The sequence below is a fragment of the Oncorhynchus mykiss genome, chromosome 3 (genome assembly GCF_057628025.1).
Source record: "Oncorhynchus mykiss isolate SJ-2025 chromosome 3, ASM5762802v1, whole genome shotgun sequence".
Classification (NCBI taxonomy): domain Eukaryota; kingdom Metazoa; phylum Chordata; class Actinopteri; order Salmoniformes; family Salmonidae; genus Oncorhynchus; species Oncorhynchus mykiss.
This window is the reverse complement of record NC_143024.1, coordinates 30,562,501-30,580,000: the sequence shown is the minus strand read 5'-3', so window position 1 is coordinate 30,580,000 and position 17,500 is coordinate 30,562,501. Positions and strand designations below refer to the sequence as shown.

The following is a 17,500-nucleotide window of genomic DNA, read 5'->3' as shown; positions in this document are numbered from 1 at the left end:
AACAGGAGAACCACTGAATAGATTGTGATTCACAGCCCTGGAGAAACCATTTGATGCCTCCTTTGTCTTGGATAAGACCAAGCCTCAAATCTCCTTTCACTTTCTGATGTTTTGGAATAAAGTAAGAGTTATCCGAAATGCCAACTGTTCGTTTTCGAGATACTTAAACAATCTTTCCCTTGTCATGTACAATTTTTACCAGTCAGATGTTTTTTAGACTTTCACTATCTGAGCTTAGCTAAGTGTCCCACTTCCTCTTAAAACCCAAGTGATGTCCTATCCAACTTTCTTTTCTTTTTTGTCGTTGCAAATTCTGCTCAATCATCAGGTATAGCCATTTTCCAGCCATGTTCCATTGCTCAGTGAGATCTCTTTAAACCTCATTTAAACCTGTGTCTGAGTGGCTTAAATTTACCCCACTTATGTTGAAAGTGCCTGCGATTTAAACAAGACGCAATCCTGGACCAGCATTAAACGGTTTAACTGTGTTATTCCTCGACTATAGGAGGAAAAAAAGGGCCCCTTGATTAACTAAACCCTCTCAAATGTGATGGCCGTGGTGTAATTAGTCCGGTGCGGAGTTAAACGTAGGTTTTAAAGCAGCCACTCATCCCCATGGCCTTTATCTTCTCTTCCTTCTCTTCCTCCTCTCCTCCCTCTCGGAGAATACGGTCTCCCCTGTGAAGGAAGGTTTCCGCTGGACCACACTGTGGGACTTTGTGGTCTTGGCTTAGCCTTGTATCTGTGTAGTCACTCTGCGAAATGGGCTTGTCACAGGGACCTAAAACCTCCATTAAAAGTTGGAGCCTATAATAGGTATTAAAAAGCTGTGGGAACACAAAGAGGAGGACCAATTTTCATTAACATATGAAGCACTTATTAACTTTGATCGGAGTGCGGTGAAGTAGCAAAGCCGCTTAAAGGCGCAAAGGTCAAGAAGTTGAATGGCACCAGAGTCGTACCCTTCTGCCTTACCTTTGCAGAAAAGGCAGGGCCTCCTTCAGATAACTGGTGGGAGCACCTTGACGCCCCAGCGAGACTTGACTTGGTCGTGACTGAGACTCTTCACACAATTCATAGGGCCATGGTTGGTTGACTCTGTAACCTGTGCATTCTTCTGTTCCTGTCCTGCACCTGTTATTGATGACCTTTTGTTTACGTCTTTTAACCAGGAAAAGACCCTTGAGGTCAGAAACCTGTTTTGCGAGGGGGACCTTTTGCGAGGGGGACGTTTGCTGGTTCTATGTGCGGTGTGTAGTGAAGATACGCCGACACACCATACTATGTCGTCACCTTGTCTTTTGACAGCTGCTTGGGGCACTTGAGTCTTATTAAGTCAGCTGTCGTGTCTGTTTGGCAGCAGGCGTCATACATTTTTGTTGTTGTTGTTGCGTGGTCCAATGTTTTTGTTTTTGTACTTTTACCCCTTTTTCGTGATATTCTATTGGTAGTTACAGTCTTGTCTCATTGTTGCAACTCCCGCACGGACTCGGGAGAGGTGAAGGTCGGGAGCTGTGCGTCCTCCGAAATACGACCCAAGTAAGCCCCAGCTTCTTGACACAATGCCCATCTAACCCGGAAAGCAGCCACACCAATGTGTCGGAGGAAACACCGTACACCTGGCGACCGTGTCAACGTGTACTGTTCCTGGCCCGCGACAGGAGTCTTTAGAGCGCGATGGGACGTGGACATCCCTGCCTGCCAAACCTTCCCCTAACCCGGATGACGCTGGGTCAATTGTGTGCCGCCCCATGGGTCTCTCGGTCGCGGTCGGCTGCAGCAGAGCCTGGACTTGAACCAGAATCTCTAGTGGCACAGCTAGCACTGAGATGCAGTGCCTTAGACCACTGCACCACTCGGGAGGCCTGCGTCGTCCAATGTTTTAACAAAGAATGAGTCTATTCTTTTCCAGAATCCCTTTCCCTTAAAGACATTCTTATTCAGAATGTCATGTATGTAATCTGTGTTTCTGCAAACTGTCTAAGCGTTCCACTTTGTGGACACCTTCAACTACTTGGAGAGTGTCACTCTTCAGTTTTACCCATGCCTACTCATCTACTATGAAATGATAGAGAGGCTCTTGTCTGTCAGTGACACCACATGTCATAATGGCTCTGAAACATACATTGGTGTGAAATGAAGTAGCCAGCTAGAATAGAACAGGGAAGCTCTGTGAGAGGAGAGCATGTGAACCAACATTCAGTTAGAGAGAGGGCTTCTACCCATGAGCACTCTGGACAAACCACACACACCCCCACCTTCCACACCCCTGCAGAAACAACCTTGGAGTTTAAAGAATCTCTTCTCAAACAACGTCCTGTGCACGGTCCACCTGCTAGTGAACTGAGCGCAGAGGCAGGATTTATACTCTGTTGTCACTCCCAGAGCCATAATTGTGAGAAAGATGCCATTTTATTTACAGAGTGGCATCACTTTTACTGAAATTGTGAAATTTCACCTTGTTCTTGTACCCCTTTTTATTGTTGTGGAAATATGAGTGGGAAGGGGATGGGGGATGGATGTGAAGTTTTGGCACAAGCTGCTCTGTGTGTGTGTGTGTGTGTGTGTGTGTGTGTGTGTGTGTGTGTGTGTGTGTGTGTGTGTGTGTGTGTGTGTGTGTGTGTGTGTGTGTGTGTGTGTGCGTGTGAGATTCGCCTATTTACTGATGATGAAAAGCCACTTTAATGTACATAGATTGTTATTGATTACATGTGATTCTGATGGTAGTAAAGTGCATACAGTGACCATATGACATGCATGTAATTGCATTTGTAAGAATGAGACGATTGCATTTTTTTCCCCAATCACCGGTAATAGACCCAAATTATGGCATCACAATGCAGTCATACACAGTTTACTTTCTCACAGTTGAAGGGGACCTGAATATCTGGTAGGATGCTCATTGTGGTAAATTCAAAATCACATTGACCTTCGATTTGACCTTTCAATGGCTAATCTGAATCCTAGTCAGTCAGAGACGTATAGCAGCAAACACGAAGTGGCAGAATTCACTCTTTGTGCCATTCAGAAATAATCAGGATCCACCAACAGAACACATTATTTGGGGGCCACAGCTGCCTGGAATCTGGAATGGTAACTGTGGCATTTTAATGCACAGTTGATTCTGAGGAATATGGGAAATGCTAATTTGTGGCGCGATAAGATGAATCGAGACATCCCTTTAGCCCCATTTGACTCAGTGGAGGAAATGAATCATGAATGTTTGTTAAGTATGACAATCTAACGGGGCCAGATCTACATGCTCCCAGACTGGAGAGAGAGGGAGATAAAACCCGGCGCAGACGCCCAGGAAAACTGCCAGATTCTGTAATGATGGGAATTTATTGGCAGTTAAAGAGACAGTGGCAAGGCTTATTCACTAATAAGCTCCCTCCATTGGAGAGCTCCACTGCATAGTGTTGGTGGGGGGGGTTTGCCCTTATCTCTGTAAGATGTATGATGTATTCTCTGTAATGGTTCTTCTGAGAGCAGAGACAGAAGTCTTACAGCTATGCTTGACTTTGGTGGAGACAGTGTCTTTTTGGAATGGCTGATCACGACACGGTATTTACTGTATCAACAACCTCCTTTAAACACGAATGACCTTCTGTCTTTTGCCTTTGACTAGATTTAGCTAGTTTATCTTCATTAGAAAGCGATGTGATCTTGATAGCAGTTTGGTTATCATGACAACCTTGAGACTAACGTAGATCTATGGTCGAACCCAATCCTAAATCCTAACCTTGACCTAACGCTTCCTAAGGTGGTTTAAACATACAGTAACCATCTGCTTTACTGACATCATTCAAACATCATCATTCTCCATGCTACAATAAGACCTTGTAGAGGGAGTAGCAACCTGTCTGTTGGCTGGCTGGCCAGATTAGGCGGCTCTGAGCTCCTTAAAGTCGCACGCGAACCAGATTGACATTTTCAAGGGCTTCCTTGGCAGAGACAATGCTAAAAGGGAGAGAAAAAGCCAATATGACTTTGTTCCTACCTTGCTGGAGGAGTTGTTTGTGTAAATCGCCTATAAGCTTATTGACCTGGATGTGTGGCACCCGACTGTGTGTGACTGTGATTTGGCTGGAGAGGCTGTCCTTTGATGAAGCAGCGATAGGGAGGCCTGATTCTAACAGCTCACTGACACATGCCGCAAACTCTGCCCTAACATACAATGTGCTCTGTACCCTACCCCATGCTACCCTATCCTACCCTACCCCATGCTAACCTACCCCATGCCCCCTTTCCCTACCCCATGCTCCCCTACCTCATGCTCCCCTGCCCCATGCAACCCTACCCTACCCCATGCCACCCTACCCCATTCTACCCCATCCTACCCTACCCCATGCTACCCTATCCTACCCTACCCCGTTCTACCCTACCCTACCACATGCCCCCTTTCCCTACCCAATACTCCCCTACCCCATGCTACCCTACCCCATGCAACCCTACCCTACCCCATGCTACCCTACCCTACTCCATCCTACCCTACCCCATGCTACCCCAACCTACCCTGTACTACCCTACCCCATAATACCCCACCCTACCCCATAACCCCCACCCTACCCCATACTACCCTACCCTACACCATGCCAACCCACCCTACCCCATAATACTCTACCCTACCCCATAAAACCCTACCCTACCCCATTCTACCCTACCCTACACCATGATACACTACCCTACCCCATTCTACCCTACCCTACCCATGCTATCCCATGCTACCCCACCCCATACTACCCCATACTACCCTACCCTACCCCATACTACCCTACCCTAACCCCATGCTAAATTACCCTACCACATACTACCTAACCCTACCCCATACTAGCCTACCCTACCACATGCTACCCTACCCTACCGCTTGCTACCCCACCCCAAGCTACCCCATGCTACCCCACCCCATACTACCCCATTCTACCCTATCCCATGCCACCCTACCCCATACCACCCTACCCCATACTACCCTACCCTACCCCATTCTACCCAACCTACCCCATTCCACCCTATCCTACCCCATACTACCTTACCCCATGCCACCGTACCCCATACTACCCTACCCTACCCCATTCTACCCTACCCCATACTACCCTACCCCATTCTACTCTACCCCATTCTACCCTAACCTACCCCATTCTACCCTACCATCCCCCTTTCCACCCTACCCTACCCCATTCTGCCCTACCCTACCCATGCTACCTTACCCCATACTACCCTACCCCATGCTACCCTACCATACCCCATTCTAACCTACCCCATTCTACCCTACCCTTCCCCATTCTAACCTACCCTACCTCATTCTACCCTACCCTACCCCATTCTAACCTACCCTACCCCATTCTACCCTATACTACCCCATTCTACCCTACCCCATTCTACCCTACCCTACCCCATTCTACCCTACCCTACCCCATTCTACCCTAACCTACCTCATGCTACCCTACCCCATGCTACCCTACCATACCCCATTCTACCCTACCCTACCCCATTCTGCCCTACCCTACCCCATGCTACCTTACCCCATACTACCCTACCCCATGCTACCCTACCATACCCCATTCTAACCTACCCCATTCTACCCTACCCTACCCCATTCTACCCTACCCCATTCTACCCTACCCTACCCCATTCTAACCTACCCTACCCCATTCTACCCTATCCTACCCCATTCTACCCTACCCCATTCTACCCTACCCTACCCCATTCTACCCTACCCTACCCCATTCTACCCTAACGTACCTCATGCTACCCTACCCCATGCTACCCTACCATACCCCATTCTACCCTAACCTACCCCATTCTACCCTACCATACCCCATTCTACCCTACCATACCCCATTCTACCCTACCATACCCCATTCTACCCTACCCTACCTCATGCTACCCTACCCCATGCTACCCTACCATACCCCATTCTACCCTACCCTACCCCATTCTACCCTACCCTACCCCATTCTACCCTACCATACCCCATTCTACCCTACCATACCCCATTCTACCCTACCATACCCCATTCTACCCTACCATACCCCATTCTACCCTACCCTACCTCATACTCTTCACTTCACCTTTTTCCATTCTCACTCTCAGATACATTCTTTTTCTCATTCACCCCTAAATGTCTTCATTTAATTGCACAAGGAAAGAGTTTTAGCCAGCGGTAGGTTATTGTGACATAGACTATAATGTAGATCATTGACAATCTGTATCCTTTGATAACACGGCAAGAAAGCAGTGATATCAAACACAGCCCCCTCTGAATGAAACAGAATGCTTTAATGGTCTGTTCGTATGGCAAAAAGGTTTTGAGATAGCTCATGCACATTGAAATCACGAAGAGGCTGTATGTATCCCTGTATCTTTATCATACTGTAGCCTGCATACTGCTACAACATGTTCCTCCTCGCTGGTTTCCCGTGCGACATTCGCTAGAGAGGAAACTTCATCAAGCCCAGTGCTTGCCTGTGACATTGTTCATCTCTGTGAGGTTGCCTGGGCGATTGTGTTTAAAATGCATTGCAAACGGTGGTTAGGTAGAAGGCAGCAGGGAATCTGTAATCACTGCTTAATTAAGGAATCATCTTGTAGCTTCATTTCCTGAGCTGTAATTAAACACTTCCAATACGTTTCATTGCAGGGCTTAACATGTTCGCCTGAGATCAAGGTACTGCCTTTAATGTTATCTCACCCGGCTTCTTTAAACTCGCTCCACTGAAAGGAACTGTTGATATTCGCCCTTTGTTATCCTCGTCATAACGCCTAGTGATCCCCAGTATGCTAAAGAGCGTCTCCAGCTAACTGTACTCCAGGCCCCCAACAGTAAATAGCGAGGCGGATTGAGAGAGTGGGCTCACTGATAATACCTACTGGGAAGGAAGGAAAGGGGGAGAATTTCGCCATCCCAAGCAGACACTTGCATAAGCTAAACTGGGTCACTGTGACCTCCTGTTACTGTTCGTAGGACAGTGCTGCAGGCTTCCTTCACTTGGACTTTTTTTTCTCTCTCACACAGAGAGGCAGGAAGCTGCTATCCTTTTGGCAGTGTCTGCTGCCTTCTTTGAAGTGAGCCATGTCTGTAGAAAGCCAAACAAGCGTAGTGAGTGTCGGTTGATCTGAAGATGAACCCAGGATGGACACAATGTTAAGGCCTTATTCTGGACTGTATAGACGTGTCCGATATGACACTCTATTTACCTTATAGTACACTACTTTTAGCCAGAGCCAGTAGTAGTAGTAGTCACAGTACCTAAATCCATCCCTCTGCTTCCTTCTTCGATGAAGTCTAAATATAACCCATCAACGCCCTTGGACGTACTCTGTAGGTTTAACACATCAAGGCAACGGAAAAGATGATGTGACCAGATAGAACTAAGTGTCCCCTCCACTAAGGACAAGCCTACCACCAGCAGTACAGCTCAGAGACTGTAGACAGGGCTGGGGACATTTTTACATTCTAATCATTTTGCAGGCGGTCTTATCCAACAGTCTCCCCCCACTGTGCTAGTGTTTTTAGCCACATATATTGGGTTTAGAGCAAGACAAGGGGTTTGATATAGAACAACTTAATTATCTGGGTCTATATAGTGGACTTGGACATGCAAAACAGAAGAGGTTTTCAAGGAAAATCTACGGTGCTGGTAAGTAGCATTCCCATCACAGTGGTTGCTGTGGCTGTGTAGTGCTGTATGTTCAACAAGGCATTTAAATATTCCCCCCCCCCCATCTCCTTCTCTCCTCTCTCCCTGTCTAGCTCTCTCCCTCTCTCTCTTTCTGAGCCTCAGCCCTGAGACTGTAAATCTGCTAGAACACACATTCTCCCTCCCCCACAATAGATCAAACAGTAATAAATAGCCACCTTCCTCTCTCTCTCACTCTCTTTTTTCTTGCTCTCCCAACTTTTTTGCTCCTCCTTCCTTCCTGCTAAACATGGGCTTCCTCCTGTATGGTAACTCCTGGGAACTCTGCTAGATAACAGTGTTACAGCTGCACCAGCCTCTGGTCCCACAGTTACACACACGTGATACTTCTTGCAATTCAATGCATTGTACTGGACTATTACATAGTAACAATAAGACCATGTATTCAAAGCTGGGGTGACATTGAGTAATGTTAAGAAAATTGTATATATAGCTAACATAACCATTTATTTATTGTTTTGAGCCATAGACCTTTAACATGAGTTACAGTACCTTCAAAAAGTTTTCATACCCCTTGACTTTTTCCACATTTTGTTGTATTATAGCCTGGATGTAATATTTATTAAACTGAGAGTTTGTGTCACTGGCCACACAATACCCAAAATTAATTAATAATGAAAGCTGAAATGTTGAGTCAATAAGTATTCAACCCCTTTGTCATGGCAAGCCTAAATAAGTTCAGGAGTAAAAATGTGCTTAACAAGTCACATAATAAGTTGCATGGACTCAGTCTGTGTGCAATAATAGTGTATAACATGAGTTTTGAATGACGACATCGTCTCTGTACCCCACATACACAATTATCTGTAAGGCCCCTCAGTTGAGCAGTGAATTTCAAACACAGATTCAACCACAAATACGAGAGATTTTTTCCAATGCCTCGCAAAGAAGGGCACATATTGGTAGATGGGTAAAAATTAAAAAAGCATCCCTTTGAGCATGGTGAAATTATGAATGACACTTTGGATGGTTTATCAATACACCTAGTTACTACAAAGATAGTGACATCCTTCCTAACTCCGAGAGGAAGGAAACCGCTCAGGGATTTCACCATGAGGCCAATGGTGACATTAAAACAGTTTAAAGGCTGTGATAGGGAGGATGGATCAACAACATTGTAGTTACTTCACAATGCTAACGTAAATAACAGAGTGAAAAGAAGGAAGACTGTACAGAATACATATATTCCAAAACATTCATCCTGTTTGTAATAATTAAAGTAAAACTGCAAAAAAATTGGCAAAGAAATGAACTCTATGTCCTGAATATAAAGCGTAATGTTTTGGAAAATCCAACACAACACATCACTGAGTGCCATTCTTCTTATTTTCAAGCATGGTGATGGCTGCATCATGTTATGGGTATGCTTGTCATCGGTAGCGCTGAGCAATTCATCTAAATGTTGGTTCTTTTTTGTTTTTTAAACAACTAATTTATGGACATTGGTTCAATTATTTGAGTTCCATTTCATTCATTTTTTTTCTTTCTGTGAGCTCAATGCGCTTCAGTTTCTCTAGAGATAAATCAGATCATGCCCGAACTGTGCGATGTAGTAGGGAGTTGTAGTTTCCAACAGGATAATGGTGTACATAGTTTAGCACAGATAACTTGATAATTACCCACAATTACCATAATCCATTGCGCTCCTACGTGTCCGGTCTGTTTCTTCTTGTACGCCTGCTATATAAGAGACAGAAGAATGCTCGATTCAGGTGGGATACTTAGAGAGCAGTTGCTTCGAGAGGTATCTCTACCTGAAAATACATGTTCTAAGTAATTGGTAGTTGGTATTCAGCAGTCATAAAAGGATGCTTTATTTACTTTGAAGAACAAGTAAAATAGTGTTTTTGTCAGACAGCATAGGCAGCAGCTCTATAGAGATTAGATGACTTGGAATGAAATAATAAAGTCATTGAATAAAACAAATGTAATATACACAACAACTCAAATATTTGATTAAAGTAAAGCCATTTTAATAACTGAAGCAGTAATGAGCAGTCACTACCATCATGCGACTCGGATGAATAGTTTTATTCTTTGTTGTTACCGCATTCAACCTCCATAATGCATAGTGCATTTCATGTTACAAAAAATGTATTGAAAACATCATCGAAAATCGTGATTGTTTTTTGAAAAATCGAACCAAAACCGAATCGACCTCAAAAAGAACTAATCGTTCAGCACTAGTCATCTACAAAGGCCAGGGAGGTTTTAGGATAGAAATATATGGAATAGAGCTAAGCCCAGGCAAAATCCTAGAGGAAAACCTGGTTCAGTCTGCTTTCCATCAGCCACTGGGAGACAAATGTATCTTTCAGCAGGGCAATCACCTAAAACACAAGACCAAATCTACACTGGAGTTGCTTACCAAGAGGACAGTGAATGGCCTGTAGTAGTTATGGTTTTGACTAAAATCGGCTTGAAAATCTATGGCAAGAATGGCTGTCTAGCAATAATGAACAACCAGCTTGACAGAGCTTGAAGAAACATTTTAAGAATAATGAGCAAATATCATAGAATCCAGGTGTGCAAAGCTCTTAGAGACGTACCCAGAAAGACTCACAGCTGTAATGGCTGCCAAAGGTGATTCTAACATGTATTGACTTTGGGGTGTGAATACTTATGTAAATGAGACATTGCTCTAATTCATTATTGACTTCAGGCTGCAACACAACAACATGTGGAAGTCCACAGGTATGAATACTTTCTGAAGGCCCTGATAACAGTTGTTTAAACTCTATTATATGGGTGCTCCTCGATCAAACGTGGTCTGGCAACAATATGATTCAACTGTGAGTGATGTCACTAAACATGACCAATCTGTGTGTCCCATGTCCCCGTCTGTCTACAGGTGAAGAAGATGGCAGTGGAGAAGCAGGGGAGTCAGACGTGGATGGGCAGTGTGAGAAGACCAGACACCCAGCTATAGGACCAGAGGATTGGGATGGACCAAGTAAGTTTACGTCATTTCTCTCTCTCTCTGATGGTTGTCGTCTGGTTGTCCTGCAGAAATCTGACATCCCTCAACCAGAAAGCCATATTTCAACCAGGAAGTGACTTTTTTTAATGACATCTAATGACATATTTTGCCCGCTGGGAATGGAATGCCCCTACTAGAGAGGGAAAGAGCAAAGCACATGAGATATAAACCGCAAAAGTCTCTAAAGTTGGGATAAAATGTGGTTTCTAACAACAATAGATGAAAAACTGTGAAAAGTGATGTGGGGAGCTGAATGAGTATATTATCATTAATATAAGTTAACTTACCAGTGTTGAATGGGTGGGTGAAATTGCTTTGCTCTTAATCTTATGGTATATGTGCTTGAACATAGAATGAAACCCCGAAAGAAAGCTTAGAATGAAAAAAATGTACTATATTTATTTTCTCTTTGAACATCTCATTTTACTTTGCAGACTCCCCTTGCTGTTCTTCACAAGAGTTTCGAAAAAATGGTTGTATCTTGTTTTTTTGTTCGTCTTAAAAGTCACTTCATCAAAGTGATGGATAATACGTGGAACAAGATAGCAACACAGCAATTACTGTTGAGGGTGTTACATCCACATTGCTGAACACACAAAATATGATTCCCTTCTAATGCATATGACCTTAAGAATTTATTGCAGCAGGTACATACGTTTATAGAAGTGGGATTTGGACAAGTTATGCTGGTGCTGAAGCCCCCTGCGGTGTGTATTTTATACTGACAGTGAATCAGTGTTATCGGCCCCTATCAGATAATGCATTTATCATTAAATTTTACATTTGCATTTAAATCTGAGGAAGGAAATGAGCATTGCTGGTTAAAGATTAGAGAGGCTGACAGTAATAAAACATCACTGTGATCAGTCAGGAGACAGGGCTGAGGGGGTCAGCGCTCAACTATGGGGGCCACCATGACAAAAAGACAGCAGGCATCACATGACGAAGAGAAGGCCCTTTGGGCCGGGGGAAAACGCTGAGCTTAAAAATACTGCTGTCTTTGAAAGGGAGATAGGATGGGATGGGAGCTCTGACTGGCTGTAATTATCTCTCTCTGTCTCTATTCTCTCTCTCTCTCTCTCTCTCTCTCTCTCTCTCTCTGTCCTTAGCCGTCAGAATATTGAGAATTACAGACTCATAACAGAACACTGACTGCTGGACTGACTGGGGGTTGGGGGTGTTCAATACGGAGAAAACGTTTCTCCTACCTAACTGAACTACCTGACTGAACTTGTCCAATACTAATAGAGATTTCAGTTTACCGTTGGCAAACATTTTGATACAGTGTGCCCTAATGAACATGACCCTGTATTGTCTGCCTCATACTGCCTCATACTCATTCTTTCAAACTCTAACTCCAGAAACATGACTTCAGATGAGATAGCAGTATTGTCTCACGGAACCCTCCTACATACAGGCATGTATCTATCTACCTGGTCAAAGCCCCAAGGACCCATACTCATATAAGTTAGTATATCATCATTACTACACTTAAGGTGCACTCCCTCAGTTCCAGGTAGTCTCATTAGTATTTCTTTATATCCTTTATGATCTACTAGTCCATGAGAGAGACATAGTTTCAGAGCCGGATGTGGCTGGCACTCCCTCTGTTGTCTTTGTGGGCAGTGGGCGAGAAAGGAATCTTTGAGCATAATAATGCCATTCACTATCCCATCACGCCTGCCATGAAAGGTCATTTCCCTTTTTAATTTTTCCCATTGTGTTGGAAAAGTCAGATGGGCATGTTATAATTTGAATAAAGAGGGAAATCAGACAATCAGATACGAACATTTTGAAATTACATGGCTTCCTGTTCAAAGAGATTAAAAGCAAATGTATTTAGTTTGAGACTGTCTACGCTGTAATCTCTTTGTAAATGTTCAGATAGTGGTAGCATTCAAACTCTTTGTTATTTCTTGGCTTAAGTTTAAGCAGGTGCGATAAAGATCAGCACCGGATCATTTTGAATCACTCAGTGTGTGTCTGAATAGGATGTATAATGGCTGTTGCTTCCTCACCTGTCTTTGGTGCTCCTATTCAACCACCCTGGACATTTTCCTCTGTCGATAAAATGACTAAAGCAGCTAACAGTACATTCTCTAATTGATCTTTTCATCTTTATGTACCGTGTAAGTGTTACTTACAGAACAGTTGACACGGACAGTGACACGTTTATGTGGCCCTTGTAGGAATCGAACCCACAACATTGGTGTTTCCAGCACCATGCGAAACCCACAGCCATTGGAACTACTACTTTTCCAGTGTTCCTTCCTGTATAGTATGACAGTAGAACCATGTGACTCATTAATCTGATGGGTGTTCTGCCTCTGAAGTCAGTTCTCTCATAGAACAGAGAACACCCAGGGAGTTCTCAATATAACCATGTCATCCCTGAAGCAATCAGCACAGAGATCTGCTGTTTCATGTTCATTTGGCGTCATGGATATTTGAAATCCATGTATAATGATGGGAGATAACCCTGACTGTGAAGTACTGCTGTTCTTCACTCATTCCCATGGACTACTTTGTCTCCGATACAGATCTGTCGCTGATCCTCAAGGCTAAATGAGAGTGGTGGGTTTTAGCTAGCGTCAGCTTCTAATGAACTTCTGCACATTCTAATCTACTGGTCTGCTCTTATGAGACACACCCCCGTGAAAAGACAAGGAAACTCAGTTAGTTTCACAGGAGGCTCTCTCTCGTTGCTTCTTGTGTGGTTTTGTCTCGATACTGTACAGAGTAAAACGTTCTCCCTACGTTTGTAGGAATGCAGTTGTTAGCTTGGGCTTACATGGCTGATTAAGCAGACACTGTGATGTATATCTGTAAACATAATGTAATCTTCCATCTCAGTGTTAGCATGATACCATGTCATTGTACTGTTCAAATAAACTAAACAACACGCTGCCTCTATTTGTACTAAGTAAGATACATCTGACAAACAGTCTTACTTGAAGATAATGCGTCCAAGATTGCACCAGCAGCTGGGTGAGAAGGTTTGTGAAGGAAACAGGGGCAGGGAAGGAGAAGGGAGGAGAGCACTAAACACAAACAAGTGAGCGGAAGTGATGATCACCTTGCCCATAATTCTTTCTGCTTGACTGGTCCTGAACGGGCACAGCCCTGTCCACCTACCCTTCGCTCTGTGCCAGCTGGGCATGAGCCACGGCCGGACAGGTTGGGGTCAGCTGAAGGAGTGGCCCTCCGAGACGATGTCCGACGGTCAGACAGGAACAGAGCCCTCCCCTATCCTATCCCCTTCATCAAGTCATCAAAAGCTGCACGGCAAAACATGTCTGTCCTCAGATGAAGACTCCAGTAGTCTCACAGTTTTTACTCCAGCCCACCTTTGAGTGTGTGCCGATGGCGATGTTTCAGGTTTTATGCACATATGTCACGCGAGGAGAATTTGTAGAGCAGATGGCCACGATACCGTGGCAGGTGCCTCGACAAATGTTTGCCATCGCTGTGCTGCTATTTATATCACTGTGAAACACAGTCACAAATGTTTGAGGACGGAGGAACGGACAGAGGGACCGCTGGCCCTCTTTGTTGAGAGTCAGAATGAACCAAACGAATGAAACCAAAACAAACAGATTAGGGTTGACAGATGTAGGATCTTAATTTGAGTATACCGATCCTACATCGGTGTACTCCAGGCGATAATGACCTGAATGCCGATACAGTATAATACAGCAGATACAGTATAATACAGCAGATACAGTATAATACAGCAGATACAGTATAATACAGCAGATGCAGTATAATAGAGCAGATACAGTATAATACAGCAGATACAGTATAATACAGCAGATACAGTATAATACAGCAGATACAGTATAATACAGCAGATGCAGTATAATAGAGCATATACAGTATAATACAGCAGATGCAGTGTAGTAGGATTGTTGTCCAAATGGGATATAAAAAAAGCTATGAATTCCCCCGTACACCTTCATGTTTGTGGCGACATAATTATAGCACACTATGAGGTAACTGTGAGACGACCCCAGTCCGCAGGCTGGGGCAGCACACTGCCTATACAGACCCTTGTCATCACACCTCTAGAAGACTCCATCCTGAACACACACACACTGTTAATGAGAGTTCTTCTGGCACCTGACAAGTTCTGCACGGCAACAGTGCATTTTTAATTCTGACTCTGAAGTCCATTAATTGAGGATGTGGTAAGGAAGGAGGGAGGAAGGGGTGCTGGAATGAAAGAAAGAGACAAACGGAGTGCACAGATTCAGATTAGGGCTGCAGAAGATGAGGGGTAAAAGGGATTTAATGCTAGGATGGATTAGAGAAATCCTTGTAACAATGTTAAATAATTATAGTTCCAGTCGAGATCAAAGCACCATTGATTGAACCCCTCAAGTCTTCAGCACACAGAGTCTTGGAAAGCAGAGATTGGTAAACTAGTGCTCAGACCACTCCGACTGCTCCGGTTAAATTGGATTGGAAATATTAGGATGTAGATGAATCCTTCAGGAGGAGTTTGCAGAGCTTTTGAATGCCGGAAATGTAGCTCGCAAAACCCATTTGAATGGTTTGATACAGATGTAGGATCTTAATTTGACCCAGTTTACTACAGCAGGAAAATAATCCTGCAGCAACAGAAAATGTGAATTATCATGGGATTAGAATTAATGGACATTATTGTAGGGGTTGATACGTTTTTCTTAAAGGAAAATCAAGTCTGACATTTCAAAATGGAAATTACAAACTTCAGAAGCCTTTTTAAACCTCAAATACATGACAAGTTTTACATTTCCTGCATTGCGGGACAATTCTCCTGCAACAGGGTATTAAAATGAAGATCATACGTCTGTAGAACTGCCTGTCTGGGCAGAATGATCATAAGACCAGGGTGTAGCAACCACCTTGTCTGTAGAACTTCCTGTCTGGGCAGAATGATCATAAGACCAGGGTGTAGCAACCACCCCGTCTGTAGAACTGCCTGTCTGGGCAGAATGATCATAAGACCAGGGTGTAGCAACCACCTCACCTGTAGAACTGCCTGTCTGGGCAGAATGATCATAAGACCAGGGTGTAGCAACCACCTCACCTGTAGAACTGCCTGTCTGGGCAGAATGATCATAAGACCAGGGTGTAGCAACCACCTCATCGGATAGATACATACAGTACCTAAAGCATTTTAAGTAGACTTACAGACGTAGTCTGGACTTTTATTTCAGCAAAAACTGAGGAGACTCGTTCAAGTTGTTTATACATTTTTTCCTCAAATCAACATATTTGGACGTGCATCATAGCGATTCTCTCTCAAAGGGATGTTTTATCTTTCCCAGTGGTTTTATTCAAAGCTTTTTATCAAGTATTGGAAAAATAATGATGAGATTTCAGATGAAACTCTGAAGAACAGCTAGGAACTTTGGGAATGAAAACATGGAAACTAAACTGCAATCTCAGCACTCATTTTCACATCAAGGTTTTTCTGAAATTGTGGTGAACATCTAACCTGGTACTCCACACTGCAAAATAGAAACTTGCTATGCTCTCTCTACTTCACACTACATTCACTTCCTCACACACACACATACATGTGAAGCCTACACACACACGCACACACACACGCACACACACACGCACACACACACACACACACACACACACACACACACACACACCATGAAAATAATGTTTGATTGTGTTGATTAAATATGCAACGAGATTAGAGAAATCTCTTCACTCATATGCTGCAGTTCTTTCATGCAAATGTACTCACTGATCCGATATACTGTACTAAGAGGCTTTATGGCAAAACTTCATGGCTGTTAGTTATATCATCTAAAATAGGACTGAATTAAATTGCTGTTAATATCATTCTAGGTATTTTGAGTAATAGTTTTCTTATGTACAGTATGTTGGCTGCAACAGTGTCCTTTAAAATAGTCAATAGATATAGATTCTATCGATTGTCACATTTTTCAAGAGAATCACTATATCATTGGAAAATCACATCTTCATTTTCAGTGTTTCTTATTTCATGACAGAATTCAATGAGAATGAAAGCTGTTGAGGTAAATATGAAGCTGAACACAGTTTCTGGCAGTGATTCTGCCCTGGGGGACTTAGTTCTCAATGCTGCATTCTTTCTTTAACACTCTGAATATGTTTGTTCTGCAATGATTACACCCTCTGAGTCTTCCACTTATTTGGAGAAGTATCACTTAATCGGGTGAATATGTGATTTGTGTATTTAAAATGTGCATAGAGATGTTTCGTGCAAGTTATTTGAGAGGATGTTCGACTATGAGTTACTCAACTGAAACTTACAGGAAGTTGAATCCCTCTGCACTCCATAGGATTTCATTTAGCTGTAAATATGTAAACTGTATTTGTCTGTCTTTCTCAGTGCTGCTCCTCCATGATTCATTGAGAGTTCAACAGAATCTTACTGAGTAGCTGCTCTGGGTCATATTTTATGTACATATATTTGCGCTATTTATGGTACCTTTTTGTTTAAATTCAGTTTGAAAACAGAGCACCTCAAGTCATCAATGCATATGGTTTGGCTGTGGGAATGTAAATCTTAAGCTTCACCCTCTCCCTCTCCCTCTCTCTCTCACTCTCTCTCTCACACACACACACACACACACACACACACACACACACACACACACACACACACACACACACACACACACACACACACACACACACACACACACAAGGTATTGATATCAGAGTAGTGGCCCTGCCTCTCAGACAGTGTGTGTGGTGATGAACAGCTGTGTCCGACTTGGCCTCCTGGTCACGCCAATTCCAGCTTTGTTTTGTGTGAAGTTGGGGGGGC

General features: G+C 43.6%; 1 protein-coding gene across 1 annotated transcript in view; it reads left to right on the top strand.

The window, feature by feature from the left end:
- LOC110511176 (zinc finger protein ZFPM2) overlaps positions 1-17,500 on the top strand; it is a 194,043-nt gene that overhangs the window by 75,515 nt on the left and 101,028 nt on the right. Inside the window, exon 3 of the mRNA XM_036971043.2 lies at positions 10,552-10,653. Coding sequence (XP_036826938.2) covers positions 10,552-10,653 — 102 coding nt within the window. The remainder of the gene's footprint in view (positions 1-10,551; positions 10,654-17,500) is intronic.